Genomic DNA, 25,880 nt, shown 5'->3' with positions numbered 1-25,880 from the left:
TGATGTCCCAGCTGGCTGTGATGTCCCAGCTGGCTGTGATGTCCCAGCTGGCTGTGATGTCCCAGCTGGCGGTGATGTCCCAGCTGGCTGTGATGTCCCAGCTGGCTGTGATGTCCCAGCTGGCTGTGATGTCCCAGCCACGTCTATTAAAAGTTCACATAATGAGATGGTGACGAGTCGACATGAATACATACATTACTTTTTCTGTTGTAGAATAGATGGGTGGGATAACGTTATGTCTTTCTACTAGCCATCAGTAAAACCTAAAGATGTCTGGTCACCAGATGGAAGTGATGTTGCAGTCTTGACCACCTCTCCGCTCTGTCCTGGAGTGTATTCACACGGGCTGAAATGGGGAGGGACAAACCTGAACTTGTCCATTTTTAGAAACGCTTGTTTTAGTTTTTCCATGAATGAATACAGTCCTAGTTTGACATTATTAATCTCTAGGTTTCTGGGACCAAGCTTTTCAGAGTGTGATCCCCATCGCCAACCCTTCAAGATGTGCGCTACGTTCTAGATTTGTGTGTTGACTTGTATGTGACAGGTTTGTCCTGGGTTATTTGTATTTGCTGAGGTAATGTGTGGGTTTTGTTATTGTGCCCTGATAAACATTTATCTGACTCGCTTTCTCTCTCTCTCTCCCTCCCTCCCTCTCTCCCATTCTTCCTTCTCTCCCTCTCTCTCCCTCCATCTCTCTCTCTCCCTCCCTCCCTCTCTCCCATCCTTCCTTCTCTCCCTCTCTCCCATCCTTCCTTCTCTCCCTCCCTCTCTCTCCCTCCCTCCCTCCCTCCCTCTCTCCCTCCCATCCTTCCTTCTCCGGCTCTCTCTCCCTCCCTCTCTCTCTCTCCCCCTCTCTCTCCCTCCCTCTCTCCCATCCTTCCTTCTCCCGCTCTCTCTCTCCCTCCCTCTCTCCCTCCCTCCCTCTCTCCCATCCTTCCTTCTCTCCCTCTCTCCCAGCAGTGATGCAGGGCTGAAGACGGCGCTGTCGGACTGGGACTCGGACATGGGCAGCACGGAGCGGCTGAAGGGCAGCACGGACACACTGCTAAATGGAAACAGAGGAGACCAAGAGGGGGCCCGGCGCCTCGCACGACGCCTCTACCACCTGGAGGGTTTCCGCCGCTCCGACGTGGCCAAGCACCTGGGCAAGAAGTGAGTGGGACATACCCTGTACTGTTACCTGCCCCATGTCTCCTTCATGTCCTGTACTGTAGTTACCTATCCCAGGTCTCCTTCATGTCCTGTACTGTAGTTACCTATCCAAGGTCTCCTTCATGTCCTGTACTGTAGTTAGCTATCCCAGGTCTCCTTCATGTCCTGTACTGTAGTTACCTATCCCAGGTCTCCTTCATGTCCTGTACTGTACTGTAGTTACCTATCCCAGGTCTCCTTCATGTCCTGTACTGTAGTTACCTATCCCAGGTCTCCTTCATGTCCTGTACTGTAGTTAGCTATCCCAGGTCTCCTTCATGTCCTGTACTGTAGTTACCTATCCCAGGTGTCCTTCATGTCCTGTACTGTTGTTACCTATCCCAGGTCTCCTTCATGTCCTGTACTGTAGTTACCTATCCCAGGTCTCCTTCATGTCCTGTACTGTAGTTACCTATCCCAGGTCTCCTTCATGTCCTGTACTGTAGTTACCTATCCCAGGTCTCCTTCATGTCCTGTACTGTTGTTACCTATCCCAGGTCTCCTTCATGTCCTGTACTGTTGTTACCTATCCCAGGTCTCCTTCATGTCCTGTACTGTAGTTACCTATCCCAGGTCTCCTTCATGTCCTGTACTGTAGTTACCTATCCCAGGTGTCCTTCATGTCCTGTACTGTAGTTACCTACCCCAGGTCTCCTTCATATCCTGTACTGTAGTTACCTATCCCAGGTCTCCTTCATGTCCTGTACTGTAGTTACCTATCCCAGGTCTCCTTCATGTCCTGTACTGTAGTTACCTATCCCAGGTCTCCTTCATGTCCTGTACTGTAGTTACCTATCCCAGGTCTCCTTCATGTCCTGTACTGTAGTTATCTATCCCAGGTCTCCTTCATGTCCTGTACTGTAGTTACCTATCCCAGGTGTCCTTCATGTCCTGTACTGTAGTTACCTATCCCAGGTCTCCTTCATGTCCTGTACTGTAGTTACCTATCCCAGGTCTCCTTCATGTCCTGTACTGTTGTTACCTATCCCAGGTCTCCTTCATGTCCTGTACTGTAGTTACCTATCCCATGTCTCCTTCATGTCCTGTACTGTAGTTACCTATCCCAGGTCTCCTTCATGTCCTGTACTGTTGTTACCTATCCCAGGTCTCCTTCATGTCCTGTACTGTAGTTACCTATCCCAGGTCTCCTTCATGTCCTGTACTGTAGTTACCTATCCCAGGTCTCCTTCATGTCCTGTACTGTTGTTACCTATCCCAGGTCTCCTTCATGTCCTGTACTGTAGTTACCTATCCCAGGTCTCCTTCATGTCCTGTACTGTAGTTACCTATCCCAGGTCTCCTTCATGTCCTGTACTGTTGTTACCTATCCCAGGTCTCCTTCATGTCCTGTACTGTAGTTACCTACCCCAGGTCTCCTTCATGTCCTGTACTGTAGTTACCTACCCCAGGTCTCCTTCATGTCCTGTACTGTAGTTACCTATCCCAGGTCTCCTTCATGTCCTGTACTGTAGTTACCTATCCCAGGTCTCCTCCACTCCTTCTTAGGCTCTCTGTGGCCAATCACCTGGGCCCAGTTGCATAAAACACATTAAGTTAATTTCCCCCTTAAATTAAGTAAAAAAGTTAAGGGTGCCTACCAGGTCCCTTAACTGCAGTATGGATATCAATGTAAACCGCATTTGTGGAGGTGAATATTGCTTTCATCTGTTCTGGTTAGAAGAGGAAAACATAAAGCAGCTAGCTACTTAGCTAAACAATGGAAGGTGCACAGTCCATGGCTACAAAGCTAGCTGGCTATTGTGTACCAGCGTAAAATCACTGGCAGGGAAAATACTGCTCTTTGCTGAAGATGTTGTGCTGGGTGATTTTATGAATTTTTTCCATTTGTGATGAGTCACCGAAAGGTCAACAAACAAGATCTCTCTCAACCCTAGAAATGCCACACATGCAAAAATCCAGGACTTATATTTGCATGCTGGCACCAAAATAGTCCTGGCTAAAAAGCCACTATAGCCGTCTAACAGGCTTACTCTTTGTGCTTACGCAATTTACGCATTTCTGGTCTCATCACTTTCTAGTTGCGGCCCAAATGGCACCCTATTCCCTACATAGTGCACTCTTTTTGACCAGCGCTCTATAGGCCCTGGTCAAAAGTAATGCACTACATAGGGAATAGGGTGCCATTTGGAATGCAGATTTGGTCAGGACTACTTTGGGTTCCAGCGACGCTTCCAATTTCCTAATGCTTCCCTGCCAGGCCTAAACGCTGCCCTGGGGTGCAGCTATTCCATCTCTGGGACCCCAATCCTTTTATACACCCCAAAATATAACATCTCACTGGTATTGATTACGTACCACATTATTCTAAATAAAACCTATTGCACCAACATACCAACATACGTATGCCAACATCTAGAGAGCTACTCCCCAGTACACCCACTACAATCAGACTCAAACAGCCTGCTAACACCAGCCACAAACCTGTGCAGAATGGGTGACGGGGCCTTCTCACGTGGCCCCTCAGTTCTGGAACACTCTATCTGCACATGTCAAGGAGGCAGCTTCAATTTCCTCATTTAAAAAAGCAACTGAAGACCGAGCTATTCAAGCTAACTTTTAATGTTATATTTTGATGTATTGTTTTTCAGGTTTTCTACCTTCTGTGCATTGAGCGTGGAGAATATGCTCTACAAATGAAATAATATATTATTATTATTATTCGTCATTGGAATAACCCCAAAATTAACTGGCTGTCAGATGCACACAGCTTTTTAAGGAGAGTCTGATCAAATACAGTGGTCTGTGTCGCCAAGGAAACCAACTCCTACATTGGTTTGTCCTTTATTCCGAGTAACGCTGTAGTGGCCAGTAATATTTGGCATGTGTATATACAGAATATAAGATATTATAAATACCTCACATGCGACCTGTAATAAGACTAAGTAATTAGCCTATTAAAATGTTATCAGATTCCATAAAGGTAATTAAAATATACAAGCAAGCATTAGGCAATGAGTTGACGTTGACTAGCAAGAATTGGTATGAAAATTGTCTCTATCAAAGGCAGATATTTAATTAACATTGTACAATGAATGGATTCACATACAAGGCATAAAGCTTAAGTTACAAAGCATACTTCTAGGCATATAGATCCTAAGGTTAACTTAGAAGACAAAGCATGAACAAAGAGATGCCTACGAGGCCTAGGAAATCAGAATGGATCATACAACCTTCCTCTGTGAACTGGATACAGGATAAGAGAGTGAACAAAGGCATTTAATTCCATTTATAACATCTGAAGGTGTCACCCAAAACCAAGACAGAATTCCTGAGAAGACAAAATCCCTTTGCATAATAGTAATTCAGAGTTCACCCTGTACAGATACAAGTAACCACAGAGATCATACATCCATATAGTTAACATCAGAGTTGGCTTCAGTAAACAAGTTTTCGATACCATACATGGATACTATAGCATTATTCTGTCACAATAGTCAGTCCTCTGAATACTTTAACAGAGATACATTTTGGCCCCTCGGGTGTAAGGGCTGACTAGTCCTTGGGCATTTTCCTTTGTTCCTGGACCATTTGACATGCAACTCCAGGTGTTAGAGAGCACATACACAGTTCTAACCCCCAGATAAAGCCCTAACCCCCAGATAAAGCCCTAACCCCCAGATAAAGCCCTAACCCCCAGATAAAGCCCTAACCCCCAGATAAAGCCCTAACCCCCAGATAAAGCCCTAACCCCCAGATAAAGCCCTAACCCCCAGATAAAACCCTAACCCCAGATAAAACCCTAACCCCAGATAAAGCCAGAAGTAGAGCCGTACATCTATATTCCTTGTCCTCTACTGTACATAATTTGTTGATTTGAAACTGTAACTGTGTTTTTCATGTGTGGGTGTTTATAGAAACACGTGTGTTTTTCCCTTCAAACTAAAAATGAATGAAAAGCCGTGTAGAAGTCATGGCCTGCTGTGTTTTATGTATGAAAGTGATGCGCTGCATCCAGGCTAACACTGCTCTATACATCCAGGCTAACACTGCTCTATACATCCAGGCTAACACTGCTCTATGCATCCAGGCTAACACTGCTCTATACATCCAGGCTAACACTGCTCTATACATCCAGGCTAACACTGCTCTATACATCCAGGCTAACACTGCTCTATACATCCAGGCTAACACTGCTCTATACATCCAGGCTAACACTGCTCTATACATCCAGGCTAACACTGCTCTACACATCCAGGCTAACACTGCTCTATACATCCAGGCTAACACTGCTCTACACATCCAGGCTAACACTGCTCTACACATCCAGGCTAACACTGCTCTACACATCCAGGCTAACACTGCTCTATACATCCAGGCTAACACTGCTCTATACATCCAGGCTAACACTGCTCTATACATCCAGGCTAACACTGCTCTATACATCCAGGCTAACACTGCTCTATACATCCAGGCTAACACTGCTCTATACATCCAGGCTAACACTGCTCTACACATCCAGGCTAACACTGCTCTACACATCCAGGCTAACACTGCTCTACGCATCCAGGCTAACACTGCTCTACACATCCAGGCTAACACTGCTCTATACATCCAGGCTAACACTGCTCTATACATCCAGGCTAACACTGCTCTATACATCCAGGCTAACACTGCTCTATACATCCAGGCTAACACTGCTCTATACATCCAGGCTAACACTGCTCTATACATCCAGGCTAACACTGCTCTATACATCCAGGCTAGCACTGCTCTATGCATCCAGGCTAACACTGCTCTATGCATCCAGGCTAACACTGCTCTATGCATCCAGGCTAACACTGCTCTATGCATCCAGGCTAACACTGCTCTATACATCCAGGCTAACACTGCTCTATACATCCAGGCTAACACTGCTCTATACATCCAGGCTAACACTGCTCTATACATCCAGGCTAACACTGCTCTATACATCCAGGCTAACACTGCTCTATACATCCAGGCTAACACTGCTCTATACATCCAGGCTAACACTGCTCTATACATCCAGTCTAACACTGCTCTATACATCCAGGCTAACACTGCTCTATACATCCAGGCTAACACTGCTCTATACATCCAGGCTAACACTGCTCTATACAAACCAATAAGAGGCTGATATCCTTGACCATTTCAGGGGAGTGTGGGGAGGTTTTAATCCTCATCTTAAGGCAGTAGTTACCTCTAAATTAATTACTTGTGTGAGTTTTGTTACTGGCAATTGTGGTCTTTGGTGTGTATCTAAACACGGTTATCTTTTTTTGTCTTACAGCAATGACTTCAGCAAGATGGTCGCCGAAGAGTACCTCACATTTTTTGAATTTACAGGGATGACATTGGACCAATCTCTCAGGTAACCATTTATCACTATTGTAGCCATTTAACAAATTTAGTACAAGCATGCAGGCTACAAAGGCATTCCTCAAATCATATATCAGAGGTTTAACGCCTGCCGCCCTGGTAATCCAAATAAATTAGATCTTGACACGATCAGTGTTTTTTATTTAAAATTTGTGAGACCCAGGGGCCTCTGAGCCCTGATATTGATGTATTTCATTTCGTCTGACTTGCTGCTTCTGTATCCTCAGATCTTTCTTGAAAGCTTTTGCACTAATAGGCGAAACCCAGGAGAGGGAACGGGTTCTGATCCACTTTTCCAATAGGTACTATCAATGTAACCCCTCAGTCATCTCCTCACAAGGTACTTGTTAACTTCTTTGTCTCTATGCTACATGACTTGATTAAACAAGATTGACTGACTGGCAATATAAAAACTGCTTTCCAATGGCTGACATACCAAAGCTTTTGTCATGTCTTACCAGCCTTTTAGTGTGTGCTAAAGGGCTACTATTTGCTGTGCTAGTTCCATTATTTAAATCCTGTTATATCGTGTAGCTTTCATTGAGGCATTTGACTCAACAGGCTTAAATCATAAGTCACTTCATTGGCTCAGTAGTTGTATTAGACTGTAGTCTTTCTAACAATGTCCATATCAATGGAATCAAATGCATTCGCTTTACCTTCATATGCATTCTGCAGTACGTTTTTCCCCCCCAAGAGTGTCATGTCTCCCATAGCAACAGTCTTAGTAACAACAAGCCTCTGACCAGTATGGGTAAAAGCTAAAACGGTCTTCTCGTTGCCATGGAAGTCATGTTACACCACTATGTAGAGATGGATGTTGTGATCATCATAGCGGGGACTGGTGCCTTTCTAGAGGGTATCTTTATAAATCCGCCTGTGGAAGATGTGACATTTCAGCAGTACGAGAAAGATAAAACGTGATGTTTTTGTGTTCCTTGCTGATTAACCACCAGTACACACCACAACCTGTATCCCGTTGCTCATGAAATATAACATTAAACAAAACATTTGTCGATGGTACTTTACATATTAACACAGAACAACCATCTGTCATTGTTAAAATGGGTACTCCTAAAATTCACCTTCACTAATTAACCTCATTTTTGCAGATGGAGCCCATTGCCTTACATGTGCTCTGATGCTGTTGAACACGGACCTTCATGGTCATGTAAGTTCTTCACTCTCTTTCTGTGCTGAGCTTTTGACCTTTTGTTCCTGCCATTCCAAACCCTGAGAACCACTACACTAATCTCATCACATAAGGCATTGTTAAAGGGGCAATCTGCGATTCAAACAACAGCAAAGCATTCACCCTGACACTTTGTTTTGGTAAACAACTGAGGGATGGGGATGGAGAAATGTAACCACTCTCAAATTCCAAGACAGCGCTATAGATGTAAGGACTGACCCTCCATGAGATCAAAAGGATAAGTGTTAACCATGTTATGAAGCTAAACATTGTTTACAATAAAAAATACATGGAATAAAATTAGATTATTTTAGGTTCTGATGGGGTACAACAGTTGACCTAAGCTCATAAGGCATTTCTAAGTTTTATATTCTTCAATAATTCATGGCTAAATATCATACAGTTGAAGTCGGAAGTTTACATACACTTAGGTTGGACTCATTAAAACTTGTTTTTCAACCACTCCACAAATGTCTTGTTAACAAACTATATTTTTCTCAAGTCGGTTAGAATATCTACTTTGTGCATGACACAAGTAATATTTCCAACAATTGTTTACAGATTATTTCACTTATAATTCACTGTATCACAATTCCAGAAGTTTACATACACTAAGTTGACTGTGCCTTTAAACGGCTTGGAAAATTCCAGAAAATGTCAATTGGAGGTGTACCTGTGGATGTATTTCAAGGCCTACCTTCAAACTCAGTGCCTCTTTGCTTGACATCATGGGAAAATCAAAAGAAATCAGCCCAAAATTGTAGACCTCCACAAGTCTGGTTCATCCTTGGGAGCAATTTCCAAACGTCTGAGGGTACCACTTTCATCTGTACAAACAATAGTACGCAAGTATAAACACCATGGGACCACGCAGCCGTCATACCGCTCAGGAAGGAGACGCGTTCTGTCTCCTAGAGATGAATGTACTTTGGTGCGAAAAGTGCAAATCAATCCCAGAACAACAGCAAAGGACCTTGTGAAGATGCTGGAGGAAACAGGTACAAAAGTATCTATATCCACAGTAAAACGAGTCCTATATCGACATAACCTGAAAGGCTGCTCAACAAGGAAGAAGCCACTGCTCCAAAACCGCCATAGAAAAGCCAGACTACGGTTTGCAACTGCACATGGGGACAAAGATCTTACTTTTTGGAGAAATGTCCTCTGGTCTGATGAAACAAAAATAGAGCCATGTTTGGCCATAATGACCATCGTTATGTTTGGAGGAAAAAGGGGGTTGCTTGCAAGTCGAAAGAACACCATCTCAACCGTGAAGCACGGGGGTGCCAGCATCATACTGTGGGGGTGCTTTGCTGCAGGAGGGACTGGTGCACTTCACAAAATATTGGCATCATGAGGAAGGAAAATTATGTGGATATATTGAAGCAACATCTCAAGACATCAGTCAGGAAGTTAAAGCTTGGTCGCAAATGGGTCTTCCAAATGGACAATGACCCCAAGCATACTTCCAAAGTTGTGGCAAAATGGCTTAAGGCCAACAAAGTCAAGGTATTGGAGTGGCCATCACAAAGCCCTGACCTCAATCCTATAGAAAGTTTGTGGGCAGAACTGAAAAAGCATGTGCGAGCAAGGAGGCCTACAAACCTGACTCAGTACACCAGCTCTGTCAGGAGGAATGGGCCAAAATTCACCCAACTTATTGTGGGAAGCTTGTGGAAGGCTACCCAAAACGTTTGACCCAAGTTAAACAATTTAAAGGCAATGCTACCAAATACTAATTGAGTGTATGTAAACTTCTGACCCACTGGGAATGTGATGAAAGAAATAAAAGCTGAAATAAATCATTCTCTCTACTATTATTCTGACATTTCACATTCTTAAAATAGTGGTGATCCTAACTGACCTAAAACAGGGAATGTTTTACTAGGATTAAATGTCAGGAATTGTGAAAAACTCAGTTTAAATGTATTTGGCTAAGGTGTATGTAAACTTCTGACTTCAACTGTATGTACCAACTCCAGATTGCCCCTTTTTTAAAGTGTATTTTTTTCCAAGGAGACACGATAATAGATTTGATTACAAAAACAACAATGATTATTCTAACTATTAAGCTTGTGCCTCAAAGATAATTGAATAATTTGGAACTTCATGCATTTTTTTTTATGTCACCCTCTCTGAGAACCGGCAGCCATATTTCAGGCTTTTATTTGATTTTTAGTGTTTTTATTTAAAGCTTTGAGCAATTTATAAAGTGAAGGCTACCACTTCACCCCAGCATCCTCTCTAGTCCCTCCTGTAAAATGGCTGAATACTCCTAGACAAGGACACAGAGCAGTGATGAAGGGATATAGAAGCAGTGCCTGTCGAACACAAACGCCTCTCTCTGTTTGGGGACAGGGGCAGTAAGAGGATGACTGATTGATTCACACACCACCACTCAATAAATACTGGGATCAATAGATTTTGCGGGGGAATCTGTCCATTCGTTATTATATTATGTGCCCCTCTTACACAGAAGAGGAGTAGGCTATGCACTGTGATGTTTGGCATGTTCATGCAAGTGATGGAAAGTGTTCTTAATGCAACTTTGTATTGGCTCAAGGTTTTGAATATTTTCTCAGTCCGTTCAATGTTTTTTCTCCCATGTACCATCTGCTTGTGGCTCCCTACTCGGCCATCCAGCCTTTGGTTGGGTAGGCATGAGTCAGTTTGATCAACACCCTGACACTGTATAAAACCTGTCTGACAGACCCTGTGTGCTCTAAAGAAACCCTTGTCTCACTTCTAAGTCAAGCTAACTGTCAAACACATTGGTGAGAGATTAAATGTATTTGAATTAGTCTCTTCCCTTTCAGACTAGCCTTTTGATATTTATTTTACTACGCTGAACAAAAATATTAACTCAACATGTAAAGTGCTGGTCCCATATTTCATGAGCTTAAATAAAAGATTACAGAAATTGTCCATACGCACAAAAAGCTTTTCTCAATAATGTTGTGCACAAATTAGTTTACATACCTATTAGTGAGCATTTTATCCTTTGTGAAGATAATCCACCCACCTGACAGGTGTGGCATATCAAGAAGCTGATTTAACCCTTAGCCTACAATGGTCGCGCACCCACGGAAATGTAATTAACATAATAAAAAAATCCCCATCAAAATGTCTCTGTTTAAGCTAGATATGTGATTTATTTGCATGGGCTGCGTCTCAATCCACCGCATCCGCCGATATCGCTCTTCCGCATCTGCGGTGAAAGGTGGCAGAGCTAGAGCAGCGTTTCAGACCATGAAACATCCAGAAAATCGGTATTCTCATGAAAACGTCTGTAGCGTCCAAACGGTTTGGCCTACAAACTATTATGACCCCTCTATGGAAAGATGAGACACGAACATGATGATGTTCTCCGTTTCGCTCTAGGACGCAAGCCTCAAGACTCATCTGAAGGTCCCCAGTACCCGTTTAAAAAAATTATGGAACTATATACAGTGCATTCGGAAAGTATTCAGACCCCTTGACTTTTCACACAATTTGTTAGGTTAGTGTTATTCTAAAATGGATTAAAATGTTTTTTCCCCCTCATCAATCTACACACAATACCCCATAATGACAAAGCAAAAACAGGTTTTTAGAAATGTTTGCAAATGTATTCAAAGAGAAACTGAAATATCACATTTACGTAAGTATTCAAACCCTTTACTCAGTACTTTGAAGCACCTTTGGCAGCGATTACAGCTTCGAGTCTTCTTGGGTATGACGCTACAAGCTTGGCACACCTGTATTTGCGGAGTTTCTCCCATTCTTCTCTGCAGATCCTCTCAAGCTCTGTCAGGTTGAATGGGGAGCATCGCTGCACAGCTATTTTCAGGTCTCTCCAGAGATGTTAGATCGGGTTCAAGTCCGGGCTCTGGCTGGGCCACTCAAGGACATTCAGAGACTTGTCCCGAAGCCACTCCTGCGTTGTCTTGTGCTTAGGGTCATTGTCCTGTTGGAAGGTGAACCTTCGCCCCAGTCTGAGGTCCTGAGCGCTCCGGAGCAGGTTTTCATTAAGGATCTCTCTGTACTTTGCTCCGTTCATCTTTGCCTCGATCCTGACTACTCTCCCAGTCCCTGCCGCTGAAAAACATTCCCACAGCATGATGCTTCCGCCACCATGCTTCACCGTAGGGATGCTGCCAGGTTTCCTCCAGACGTGACACTTAGCATTCAGGCCAAAGAGTTCAATCTTGGTTTCATCAGACCAGAGAATCTTGTTTCTCATGGTCTGAGATTCTTTAGGTGCCTTTTGGCAAACTCCAAGCGGGCTGTCATGTTCCTTTTACTGAGGAGTGGCTTCCGTCTGGCAACTCTACCATAAAGGCCTGATTGGTGGTGTGCTGCAGAGATGGTTGTCCTTCTGGAAGGCTCTCCCATCTCCACAGAGGAACTCTGGAGCTCAGTCAGAGTGACCATCAGATTCTTGGTCACCTTCCTGACCAAGGCCCTTCTCCCCCAATTGCTCAGTTTGGCCGGGCGGCCAGCTCTAGGAAGAGTCTTGGTGGTTCCAAACTTCTTCCATTTAAGAATGATGGAGGCCACTGTGTTCTTGGGGACCTTCAATGCTGCAGACATTTTTTGATACCCTTCCCCAGATCTGTGCCTCATCACAATCCTGTCTCGGAGCTCTACGGACAATTCCTTTCGACCTCATGGCTTGGTTTTTGCTCTGACATCTCAACTGTGGGACCTTAAATAGACACACACCTGTCTTTCCAAATCATGTCCAATCAATTGAATTTACCACAGGTGGACTCCAAGTTGTAGAAACATCTCAAGGATGATAAAGGGAAACAGGATGCACCTGAGCTCAATTTCGAGTCTCATTGCAAAGGGTCTGAATACTTATGTAAATAAGGTATTTCTGTTTTTTTTATAAACTTCCAAATATTTCTACAAACCTGTTTTCGCATTGTCATTATGGGGTATTGTGTGTAGATTGCTGAGGAAAAAAATAATTTAATCCATTTTAGAATAAGGCTATAACGTAACAAAACGTGGGAAAAGTCAAGGGGTCTTAATACTGTCCGAAGGCACTGTATGGAGATAGTTCAGTGCCTGAAATAAAGGGATAAATACGTGTGTGTGTGTGTATGTGTGTATATATGTATACACACATATACACTGCTCAAAAAAATTAAGGGAATACTAAAATAACACATCCTAGATATGAATGAATGAAATAATCTTATTAAATACTTTTTTCTTTACATAGTTGAATGTGCTGACAACAAAATCACGCAGAAATTATCAATGGAAATCAAATTTATCAACCCATGGAGGTCTGGATTTGGAGTCACCCTCAAAATTAAAGTGGAAAACCACACTACAGGCTGATCCAACTTTGATGTAATGTCCTTAAAACAAGTTAAAATGAGGCTCAGTAGTGTGTGTGGCCTCCACGTGCCTGTATGACCTCTCTACAACGCCTGGGCATGCTCCTGATGAGGTGGCGGATGGTCTCCTGAGGGATCTCCTCCCAGACCTGGACTAAAGCATCCGCCAACTCCTGGACAGTCTGTGGTGCAACGTGGCGTTGGTGGATGGAGCGAGACATGATGTCCCAGATGTGCTCAATTGGATTCAGGTCTGGGGAACGGGCGGGCCAGTCCATAGCATCAATGCCTTCCTCTTGCAGGAACTGCTGACACACTCCAGCCACATGAGGTCTAGCATTGTCTTGCATTAGGAGGAACCCAGGGCCAACCGCACCAGCATATGGTCTCACAAGGGGTCTGAGGATCTCATCTCGGTACCTAATGGCAGTCAGGCTACCTCTGGCAAGCACATGGAGGGCTGTGCGGCCCCCCAAAGAAATGCCACCCCACACCATGACTTCAGACGGGCCTGGACATGCGCTGGCTTGAGCAGGGGGACCTTGCGTGCGCTGCAGGATTTTAATCCATGACGGCGTAGTTTCTTTGAGACTGTGGTCCCAGCTCTCTTCAGGTCATTGACCAGGTCCTGCCGTGTAGTTCTGGGCTGATCCCTCACCTTCCTCATGATCATTGATGCCCCACGAGGTGAGATCTTGCATGGAGCCCCAGACCGAGGGTGATTGACCGTCATCTTGAACTTCTTCCATTTTCTAATAATTGCGCCAACAGTTGTTGCCTTCTCACCAAGCTGCTTGCCTATTGTCCTGTAGCCATCCCAGCCTTGTGCAGGTCTACAATTTTATCCCTGATGTCCTTACACAGCTCTCTGGTCTTGGCCATTGTGGAGAGGTTGGAGTTTGTTTGATTGAGTGTGTGGACAGGTGTCTTTTATACAGGTAACGAGTTCAAACAGGTGCAGTTAATACAGGTAATGGTTGGGGAACAGGAGGGCTTCTTAAAGAAAAACTAACAGGTCTGCGAGAGCCGGAATTCTTACTGGTTGGTAGGTGATCAAATACTTATGTCATGCAATAAAATGCAAATTAATTACTTAAAAATTATACAATGTGATTTTCTGGATTTTTGTTTTAGATTCCGTCTCTCACAGTTGAAGTGTACCTATGATAAAAATTACAGACCTCTACATGCTTTGTAAGTAGGAAAACCTGCAAAATCGGCAGTGCATCAAATACTTGTTCTCCCCACTGTATATATATATGATAGTGAGGGGAAAAAAGTATTTGATCCCCTGCTGATTTTGTACGTTTGCCCACTGACAAAGAAATGATCAGTCTATAATTTTAATGGTAGGTTTATTTGAACAGTGAGAGACAGAATAACAACAACAAAAATGCATGTCAAAAATGTTATAAATTGATTTGCATTTTAATGAGGGAAATAAGTATTTGACCCCCTCTCAATCAGAAAGATTTCTGGCTCCCAGGAGTCTTTTATAAAGGTAACGAGCTGAGATTAGGAGCACACTCTTAAAGGGAGTGCTCCTAATCTCAGCTTGTTACCTCTATAAAAGACACCTGTCCACAGAAGCAATCAATCAATCAGATTCCAAACTCTCCACCATGGCCAAGACCAAAGAGCTATCCAAGGATGTCAGGGACAAGATTGTAGACTTACACAAGGCTGGAATGGGCTACAAGACCATCGCCAAGCAGCTTGGAGAGAAGGTGACAACAGTTGGTGCGAATATTCGCAAATGGAAGAAACACAAAATAACTGTCAATCTCCCTCGGCCTGGGGCTCCATGCAAGATCTCACCTCGTGGAGTTGCAACGATCATGAGAACGGTGAGGAATCAGCCCAGAACTACACGGGAGGATCTTGTCAATGATCTCAAGGCAGCTGGGACCATAGTCACCAAGAATTGGTTTGCCAATGAACATCTCAATGATTCAGAGGAGAACTGGGTGAAAGTGTTGTGGTCAGATGAGACCAAAATCGAGCTCTTTGGCATCAACTCAACTCGCCGTGTTTGGAGGAGGAGGAATGCTGCCTATGACCCCAAGAACACCATCCCCACCGTCAAACATGGAGGTGGAAACATGCTTTGGATGTGTTTTTCTGCTAAGGGGACAGGACAACTTCACCACATCAAAGGGACGATGGACGGGGCCATGTACCGTCAAATCTTGGGTGAGAACCTCCTTCCCTCAGCCAGGGCGTTGAAAATGGGTCGTGGATGGGTATTCCAGCATGACAATGACCCAAAACACACGGCCAAGGCAACAAAGGAGTGGCTCAAGAAGAAGCACATTAAGGTCCTGGAGTGGCCTAGCCAGTCTCCAGACCTTAATACCATAGAAAATCTGTGGAGGGAGCTGAAGGTTTGAGTTGCCAAACGTCAGCCTCGAAATCTTAATGACTTGGAGAAGATCTGCAAAGAGGAGTGGGACAAAATCCCTCCTGAGATGTGTGCAAACCTGGTGACCAACTACAAGAAACGTCTGACCTCTGTGATTGCCAACAAGGGTTTTGCCACCAAGTACTAAGTCATGTTTTGCAGAGGGGTCAAATACTTATTTCTCTCATTAAAATGCAAATCAATTTATAAATTTTTTTACGTGATGCGTTTTTCTGGATTTTTTTGTTGTTATTCTGTCTCTCACTGTTCAAATAAACCTACCATTAAAATTATAGACTGATCATGTCTTTGTCAGTGGGCAAACGTACAAAATCAGCTGGGGATCAAATACTTTTTTCCCTCACTGTGTGTATATATACATACACCAGTCAAAAGTTTGGACACCTGCTCATTTCAAGGGTGTTTTATTTTTGCTATTTTTTACATTGTTGAATAATAGTGAAGACATCAAAACTATGAAATAACATAGGGACTCATGTAACCAAAAAAGTGTTAAACAAATCAAAATATATTTTATATTTGAAATCCTTCAAATGGCCACCCTTTGCCTTGATTACAGCTTTGCACACTCTTGGCATTCTCTCAACCAGCTTCATGAGGTAGTCACCTGGAATGCATTTCAATTAACAGGTGTGCCTTGTTAAAAGTGAATTTGTGGTATTTCTTTCCTTAATGCGTTTGAGCCAATCAGTTGTGTTGTGACATGGTAGGGGGGGTATACAGAAGATTGCCCTATTTGGTAAAATACTAAGTCCATATTATGGCAAGAGCAGCTCAAATAAGCAAAGAGAAACGACAGTCCATCATTATTTTAAGACATGATGGTCAGTCAATCCGGAAAATAGTAGTAGTAGTATTTCTGTCGGTAATAAAGCGCTTTTGTGGATAAAAACTAATTCTGATTGTCTGGGCCTTGCTCCCAAGTGGGTGGGCCTATGCCCTCCCAGGCACACCCATGGCTGCGCCCCTGCCCAGTCATGTGAAGTCCATATATTAGGGTCTAATGAATTCATTTCAATTGACTGAATTCCTTATATGAACTGTAACTCAGCTAAATCTTGGAAATTGTTGCATGTTGTTTTATATTTTTGTATAGTTCAATGATTACTCTGCTGCTTGCTGCACAGGGCCCACAGCGCCATTAAAACATGATTTAACTGTTCCATTCGAGTAGTCCAGCCCGAAACGGCCTCGGCATCGCCTTGTGGCCACGTGCCGTTATGATAGATGCTTTCATGCGAGCCCATCTTCTTTTTGTTGCTAGAAATGCGTTTTCGAGAGGCCTGGATGAAAACAACCTGCTGTGAATTGATTTGATGGTCACTCAAGTATATTTACGTTCTCGGGGGGGGGGGGGGGGGGGGCTCTAAGTGTGGTCATTGGCACTATGGACAAGTTATGGGATGCCACTCTCTGTCCTTGCCTACAAGCTGTCACAAGTCTTGTTCTGAAGGTGGGGGCATTAAACATAATTTGTTTGCTAGCAAGTTGAAACGGGGAGGATATTTAATGCCTTAGATGGGTCCATGGCCTCATCGCACAGTAAATGGATGCCTCTTGGTGTAGCATAGATTAAAGAGAATGTCTTAACAACAAACCGCTGATGTAGAGGTTGCACCATGAACACATTGCGTACGATTTCATTACAAGCCCTCCTTGCACTCGTACACAGAGATATATTCTCAGCTCTTGCAGTTCTATAGATCAAAACGTGCTCTGTGTTGCCTTTTGGAAATCTTGTGCCAGTCTGAACATTTGTTAGTGCCGTCCACCTACAAACTCTGGCCGGCTTTGGCAGGAACCGTCAAGTCATTGGAACAAACACCGTCTGCTCACTCTGTTAGAACAAGCGGCTGCATTGGATATTATCTTTCGTCCCCTACACTATTAACAGCAATATTAGTGATTTAGTCTACAACCATTTCGTACTAAAGGAAAAACCTCGCTCAATCTTTACTAATGATACACTCTCAATGTTACATTACACATGTAAGTATTTAATTATGCCAAAGGTATTTTAGGTTTCTGAGAGCCCGTAGGAAACGGACCCCTTACTTGACATGAGTGTACAGTACAAGTGTGGTTTGGTTGAGGGTGAGTGTGGTTTGGTTGAGGGTGAGTGTGGTTTGGGTGAGGGTGAGTGTGGTTTGGGTGAGGGTGAGTGTGTCCTTGTCTGTATTGAATGGTGTAGTGCCATGCATTAGAAGGAGGTTAGTTTTAGGCTGGGATTTCATCGCTGTGCATTGTGGGAACACACTGCACAACAATTATGTATTTGATAATGTAGGGCATTTGTGGTAGCTAATAATAATGTCCAAACTTTTCGTTTTAGTGCACCTTTAGGTACCTCCTCTAAAACACACTGATATACTATGCAGCAGCAATGCATTTACATTTACATTTGATCTTGTAACTTTTCTTTTACGTCGTTAGTTTATTTGAAGTAAATCCAATGTATCGAATAAAGATAGTATTTGATTGCACCTACGTTCAGCCTGGACTTTAAATTCCCCCTAGTGTACTGTTATCCAGCCAGCGACTTACTTACTGCTTCAGAGCAAAAAGCTTAATGGTCTCCTCTTATGGGAGCCAAGTGATTATATCTTCCAATTCCATAAGATGCCACTTTCCCACCTCCGTCTACCCCTGATGTTCGTATTAGAATTCTGGACTTGGTGCTTATTCTGAAATTTGCTACATGAAAATGTATGAGTTATGGATAATGCCAAATATATAGTAGCTCTGTTTGATGTTGCCATAAATGTAGCACCTATCCACTTAGTTTAGTATTTAGGGTCAGGAGCTATTTTAGAATGCAGGCGATGCTCTGCTTACTGCATAAGGAAGTCATGATCATGGCCCCCTCACCTGTCAATAAGTTCAAATGGCATATTGTTGATAGGGTTAACCAAGGCCTTGGGCTGAGGCTGTTGCATGACGCTCCTTTCACATTATCCCAGTAATAAATGTTTCGAACACCTTGCAGAATATCGGGAAGAAGATGACATGCCAGGAATTCATCAATAACCTGGAAGGGCTGAATGGAGGACAAGATTTCCCCAGAGAGCTCCTAAAGGTAGGTCCTGTTGCTTTGTCTCGTTAAATCTTTTGCTAATGATTGTGTAAGGGTGATGGAGGATCATGTCTGGCCCTCAAATGTAAAATAAAAGGGCCACAATGGCATGAGTGAAACAAGACGGTGGATAGACTGGTCCAATGGCCTGTCATGTGAAAGAGGAGACTTCTATTGGACCAGGTAACACAAAACGCTATATTCGGTCCACTCAGTTCGAATAACAATCCGATCCCTTCAGCCGTCAGAGAGCACTTGCCTCGACCATGCAGCCCACATTAACCTGATATTTGTTCACCTGATATTCTGTATGACTTACAACCGAATGACAAAAACGTTCTACCCTGCTATTAATTAGTGCTAGTTAGGTTCTGTCATTGGAGACCGGGTATAAAAGGTCTTGGGACTTTGCCTCAAAGTGAAACATCAGACCACACAAGCATAGAAGGCTCTATTACAGTCCACTCATATTATGGCAGCTGCTGTGGTCTATGGCGAACTATGCAAACTATTTGTTGCTACTAGTTCTTCAGTTATTACACTGCAAAAACATTACAGATATATAATAATAATATTGTAATATTCTTAATGTCTTTTTTGTTTACTTGAGGGCCTTCAGACGTTTTTAGGTATAATTTTCTCTAAGAGGATATGGATTACAGGCTGTAGTTTAATGAACCGGCAGTTTTTTCACCGTCAGCAAATATTGCAATCATCTCAGCGATCCGCCAATATCGCACCAATAGAAAGCAACACCTCCTGCTGGTTAATCTCTTCCCACGGTCATTCTGAGATGTCCGGTGTTGGCACGCTAGGTGTGGCTAAAGCTTAGTCCCTCGCTTGGCCAAACAGAGCACACCTACTGGCCATAAGCTCCCCTGCCCGAGAAAATAGGAAATTAGCATGTTCTGCCAAGACTCCTTCTCACTGTACATAATTAATGAAATAATACCCCCCCCCCCCCCCCTCCTGTCTAATTAAAAAGAACACACACCTAACTCTCACAGCAAATTTCTTGCATCGACTAGCATTTGGCAATAACACCCGTTGGCATTGGACATGGCCAAATGGTGGGCAGGATGACGATCTCCGGGCAAAGCAAAATGCCCTTACTGTGCCTCCTCGGCATTGCCTGGTGCCAGCTTGGATAAGTCATCTTAGCTTCTCTTCTCTTTCTCCATTAGTCTTTTGGGAATTTGCTTCATGGCTGTAGTTTGGCTCCATAGGGAATGGGACTGGACTGTTTCGTCTACAAAATTCTGACATGAATTACTGTACATTTTGTGCGTCTTTTGAGATCAGATATTTTCTGCATTTCAGATTAATACATATTATACATACAGTGGGGGAAAAAAGTATTTAGTCAGCCACCAATTGTGCAAGTTCTCCCACTTAAAAAGATGAGAGAGGCCTGTAATTTTCATCATAGGTACACGTCAACTATGACAGACAAATTGAGGGGAAAAAAATCCAGAAAATCACATTGTAGGATTTTTAATGAATTTATTTGCAAATTATGGTGGAAAATAAGTATTTGGTCACCTACAAACAAGCAAGATTTCTGGCTCTCACAGACCTGTAACTTCTTCTTTAAGAGGCTCCTCTGTCCTCCACTCATTACCTGTATTAATGGCACCTGTTTGAACTTGTTATCAGTATAAAAGACACCTGTCCACAACCTCAAACAGTCACACTCCAAACTCCACTATGGCCAAGACCAAAGAGCTGTCAAAGGACACCAGAAACAAAATTGTAGACCTGCACCAGGCTGGGAAGACTGAATCTGCAATAGGTAAGCAGCTTGGTTTGAAGAAATCAACTGTGGGAGCAATTATTAGGAAATGGAAGACATACAAGACCACTGATAATCTCCCTCGATCTGGGGCTCCACGCAAGATCTCACCCCGTGGGGTCCAAATGATCACAAGAATGTTGAGCAAAAATCCCAGAACCACACGGGGGGACCTAGTGAATGACCTGCAGAGAGCTGGGACCAAAGTAACAAAGCCTACCATCAGTAACACACTACGCCGCCAGGGACTCAAATCCTGCAGTGCCAGATGTGTCCCCCTGCTTAAGCCAGTACATGTCCAGGCCCGTCTGAAGTTTGCTAGAGTGCATTTGGATGATCCAGAAGAGGATTGGGAGAATGTCATATGGTCAGATGAAACCAAAATAGAACTTTTTGGTAAAAACTCAACTCGTCGTGTTTGGAGGACAAAGACTGCTGAATTGCATCCAAAGAACACCATACCTACTGTGAAGCATGGGGGTGGAAACATCATGCTTTGGGGCTGTTTTTCTGTAAAGGAAAGAATGAATGGGGCCATGTATCGTGAGATTTTGAGTGAAAACCTCCTTCCATCAGCAAGGGCATTGAAGATGAAACGTGGCTGGGTCTTTCAGCATGACAATGATCCCAAACACACCGCCCGGGCAACGAAGGAGTGGCTTCGTAAGAAGCATTTCAAGGTCCTGGAGTGGCCTAGCCAGTCTCCAGATCTCAACCCCATAGAAAATCTTTGGAGGGAGTTGAAAGTCCGTGTTGCCCAGCGACAGCCCCAAAACATCACTGCTCTAGAGGAGATCTGCATGGAGGAATGGGCCAAAATACCAGCAACAGTGTGTGAAAACCTAGTGAAGACTTACAGAAAACGTTTGACCTGTGTCATTGCCAACAAAGGGTATATAACAAAGTATTGAGTAACGTTTGTTATTGACCAAATACTTATTTTCCACCATAATTTGCAAATAAATTCATAAAGAATCCTACAATGTGATTTTCTGGATTTTTTTTCTCATTTTGTCTGTCATAGTTGACGTGTACCTATGATGAAAATTACAGGCCTCATCTTTTTAAGTGGGAGAACTTGCACAATTGGTGGCTGACTAAATACTTTTTTTCCCCACTGTACACTATATATTCAAAGGTATGTGGACACCCCTTCAAATTAGTGGATTTGGCTATTTCAGCCACACTCGTTGTTTACAGGTGTATAGAATCGAGCACACCGCCATGCAATCTCCATAGACAAACATTGGCAGTAACATTGGCAGTAGAATGGCCTTTCTGAAGAGCTCAGTGACTTTCAACTTGGCACCGTAACAGGATGCCACCTTTCCAACAAGTCCGTTTGTCAAATTTCTGCCCTGCTAGAGCTGCCTCGTCAATTGTAAGTGCTGTTATTGTAAAGTGGAAATGTCTAGGAGCAACAATGGCTCAGCCGCGAAGTGGTAGGCCTCACAAACTCACAGAATGGGACTGCCGAGTGCTGAAGCGCGTAGCGTGTAAAAATTGTCTGTCCTCTGTTGCAACACTCACTACAGAGTTCCAAACTGCCTCTGGAAGCAATGTCAGCATAGGAACTGTTCGTCGTGAGCTTCATGAAATGGGTTTCCATGGCCGAGCAGACGCACACAAGCCTAAGAACACCATGCGCAACGCCAAGCGTCGGCTGGAGTCGTGTAAAGCTCACCACCATTGGACTCTGGAACAGGGGAAACGCGTTCTCTGGAGGGATGAATCACACTTTACCATCTGGCAGTCCGACGGACTAATCTGGGTTTGGCGGATGCCAGGAGAACGCTACCTGCCCCAATGCATAGTGCCAACTGTAAAGTTTAGTGGAGGAGGAATAATAGTCTGGGGCTGTTTTTCATGGTTCGGGCTAGGCCCCTTAGTTCCAGTGAAGGGAAAGCTTAACACTACAGCATACAATGACATTCTAAACGATTCTGTGCTTCCAACTTGCTGGCAACCGTTTGGGGAAGGCCCTTTCCTGTTTCAGCATGCCCCCGTGCACAAAGCGAGGTCCATACAGAAATGGTTTGTCGAAATCGGTGTGGAAGACCTTGATTGGCCTGCACAGAGCCCTGACCTCAACCCCATCAAACACCTTTGGGATGAATTGAAAGCTGACTGCGAGCCAGGCTTAATCGCCCAACATCAGTGCCTGACCTCAATAATGCCCTTGTGGCAGAATGGAGGCAAGTCTCCGCACCATGTTCCAACATCTAGTGTAAAGACTTCCCAGAATAGTAGAGGCTGTTATAGCAGCAAAGGAGGGACCAACTCCATATTAATGCCCATGATAATGGAATGAGATGTTCGACGAGCAGGTGTCCACATACTTTTGGTCATGAAGTGTATATGTAGTAACAATACAAATCCATTACATTAGACATTTTGGTTGTGGAAAATGGGAAGATTTGTACCCGTTTTTTGACTCCTCATTCGTGGATGCCTCCTTTATGAATAATTGGTTGCACAAGGTGAAGTTATAAGACCTTGAGATGTTGTCTGCAATATCCTGTAGAGAAATCAGCAGAACTGCTCTCAAAATATATTTATTAATGGCTTTGTCCTTTTAGGTGCTTCATGCTTGGGAATCACAGGACCCGCTGCATATTGGTGACAAATGCACTTGCATTGAGTGCCAATTATCGGATAACAACATCAAAAACAGCTGTGCCTCACTGAAGCAAGACATTAAATAAAGAAGTACTTGATCTAGCAGACATCTTTCATACTTCATGTGGAAACCGGCGGCGCTTTCTTCTTAACTTTGTCCTATTGCGCTAGAATGTCAAATATTCACATTTGATCTATTTTGCCACCACTTATATAATACCCAAACGTACATTTTTCACCCCCCTATTAAGACTCGGGCCCTAATTTATCAATATTGGTGACCATAATAAAATGTTTGAAAATGTTGTCCTTTAAAGGAATATATTAAACATTTTAATAGGCCAAATAACTGTTTATAAAACAACTAAACTGCCCAGTAGCTTCTTCACAACCAGTAGTAATCTAATTTCACCTCATTTTTTAAATAAACGACTTTGTATGTGCATTTGCAGAGATATTCTGAAAAAGTTGGTTTCTGTCAATTGCTCTGTGACATCACTTGGGGAACCACTCGCTAAACTGGTGACGTTTTAATGAATCAATGCGACTGAGTGTACTGGCACTGCAAACATTATTCACATGTAAAGCGTTTTATGGCAGTATGAAAAATGTATGCACTCACTAAACTGTAAGTCGCTCTGGATAAGAGCGTCTGATAAATGACTAAAATTTCAATGTCAATGTCATGTTGCTATCCTATGAAATTATTTTGCAACAAAATGTTCTGTATAACAATGGGCCATTTTGGTTATTTTACAGATGTACATGTCCTACGATAGGGTGACAGATGGCCTTTACACTCATCACTGAAATGTGCCGATCATGCCAGCTGTCATATCCATAATAACACAGTCATTTTGTAATGGAAAATATGAGATGTAGGGATGCATAGATCAGGGGATGTTCATTCAACAAACGAACCGCCAGCTGTCCAACTCAATGCCTATCCAGGGGAGTAGCCAGCTGTCCAACTCAATGCCTATCCAGGGGAGTAGCCTACTGTCCAACTCAATGCCTATCCAGGGGAGTAGCCTACTGTCCAACTCAATGCCTATCCAGGGGAGTAGCCTACTGTCCAACTCAATGCCTATCCAGGGGAGTAGCCTACTGTCCAACTCAATGCCTATCCAGGGGAGTAGCCTACTGTCCAACTCAATGCCTATCCAGGGGAGTAGCCTACTGTCCAACTCAATGCCTATCCAGGGGAGTAGCCTACTGTCCAACTCAATGCCTATCCAGGGGAGTAGCCTACTGTCCAACTCAATGCCTATCCAGGGGAGTAGCCTACTGTCCAACTCAATGCCTATCCAGGGGAGTAGCCTACTGTCCAACTCAATGTCTATCCAGGGGAGTAGCCTACTGTCCAACTCAATGCCTATCCAGGGGAGTAGCCTACTGTCCAACTCAATGCCTATCCAGGGGAGTAGCCTACTGTCCAACTCAATGCCTATCCAGGGGAGTAGACTACTGTCCAACTCAATGCCTATCCAGGGGAGTAGCCTACTGTCCAACTCAATGCCTATCCAGGGGAGTAGCCTACTGTCCAACTCAATGTCTATCCAGGGGAGTAGCCTACTGTCCAACTCAATGCCTATCCAGGGGAGTAGACTACTGTCCAACTCAATGCCTATCCAGGGGAGTAGCCTACTGTCCAACTCAATGCCTATCCAGGGGAGTAGCCTACTGTCCAACTCAATGCCTATCCAGGGGAGTAGCCTACTGTCCAACTCAATGCCTATCCAGGGGAGTAGACTACTGTCCAACTCAATGCCTATCCAGGGGAGTAGCCTACTGTCCAACTCAATGTCTATCCAGGGGAGTAGCCTACTGTCCAACTCAATGCCTATCCAGGGGAGTAGACTACTGTCCAACTCAATGCCTATTCAGGGGAGCAGCCTACTGTCCAACTCAATGCCTATCCAGGGGAGCAGCCTACTGTCCAACTCAATGCCTATCCAGGGGAGTAGCCTACTGTCCAACTCAATGCCTATCCAGGGGAGCAGCCTACTGTCCAACTCAATGCCTATCCAGGGGAGTAGCCTACTGTCCAACTCAATGCCTATCCAGGGGAGTAGCCTACTGTCCAACTCAATGCCTATCCAGGGGAGTAACCTACTGTCCAACTCAATGCCTATCCAGGGGAGTAGCTTACTGTCCAACTCAATGCCTATCCAGGGGAGTAGCCTACTCACACGTCCAAAAGGCTACTGACTGAGAGTACAGTGATAAAGTCTAAACGCTATAGCTGCCATGGTCTCATGTTAGAAAACATGCCATGGTCTCTGCCTAGAAAACTCCTTGGACTAGCCTATTATGTAAGCCAGAGGGGACAGCACAGCACACGAACAAGGGAGGGAGGGAGACAGGGAGAGAGAAGTTGGCGGCCGCCCACTGGGGCTATACAGTGCATTCGGAAAGTATTCATACCCCTTGACTTTTTCCACATTTTGTTACATTACAGCCTTATTCTAAAAAATTTACAATCTCAATCTACACAAAATACCCCATAATGACAAAGCAAAACCAGATTTTTAGACATTTACACATTTTATTAAAAATAAACTGAAATCACATTTACATAAGTATTCAGACCCTTTACTCAGTACTTTTTTGAATCACCTTTTGCAGCGATTACAGCCTAGTCTTCTTGGGTATGAGGCTACAAGCTTGGCACACCTGTATTTGGGGGAGTTTCTCCCATTCTTCTCTGCAGATCCTCTCAAGCTCTGTCAGGTTGGATGTGGAGCGTTGCTGCGCAGCTATTTTCAGGTCTCTCCAGAGATGTTCCATCGGGTTCAAGTCTGGGCTCTGGCTGGGCCACTCAAGGACATTGAGACTTGTCCCGAAGTCACTCCTGAATTGTCTTGGCTGTGTGCTTAGGGTCATTGTCCTGTTGG

General features: G+C 43.9%; 1 protein-coding gene across 4 annotated transcripts in view; it reads left to right on the top strand.

Moving 5' to 3' along the window:
- The window catches only part of psd3l (pleckstrin and Sec7 domain containing 3, like), a gene marked incomplete at its 5' end in the record, with an annotated part of 152,560 nt that overhangs the window by 61,906 nt on the left and 64,774 nt on the right, over nucleotides 1-25,880 (top strand). For 3 of the 4 annotated variants that reach the window (XM_084158985.1, XM_084158986.1, XM_084158988.1), the window contains 5 exons: nucleotides 961-1,155; nucleotides 6,464-6,544; nucleotides 6,780-6,892; nucleotides 7,665-7,723; nucleotides 18,486-18,575. In XM_084158985.1, the coding sequence (XP_084015111.1) occupies nucleotides 961-1,155; nucleotides 6,464-6,544; nucleotides 6,780-6,892; nucleotides 7,665-7,723; nucleotides 18,486-18,575 (538 nt within the window). The remainder of the gene's footprint in view (nucleotides 1-960; nucleotides 1,156-6,463; nucleotides 6,545-6,779; nucleotides 6,893-7,664; nucleotides 7,724-18,485; nucleotides 18,576-25,880) is intronic. The other variant, XM_084158987.1, reaches the window with a different exon arrangement.

This window comes from Coregonus lavaretus, assembly GCF_964263955.1.
Source record: "Coregonus lavaretus genome assembly, chromosome: 4".
NCBI classification, from domain to species: domain Eukaryota; kingdom Metazoa; phylum Chordata; class Actinopteri; order Salmoniformes; family Salmonidae; genus Coregonus; species Coregonus lavaretus.
The sequence above is the reverse complement of the archived record's forward strand: the minus strand, read 5'-3'. Positions and strand labels throughout refer to the sequence as shown.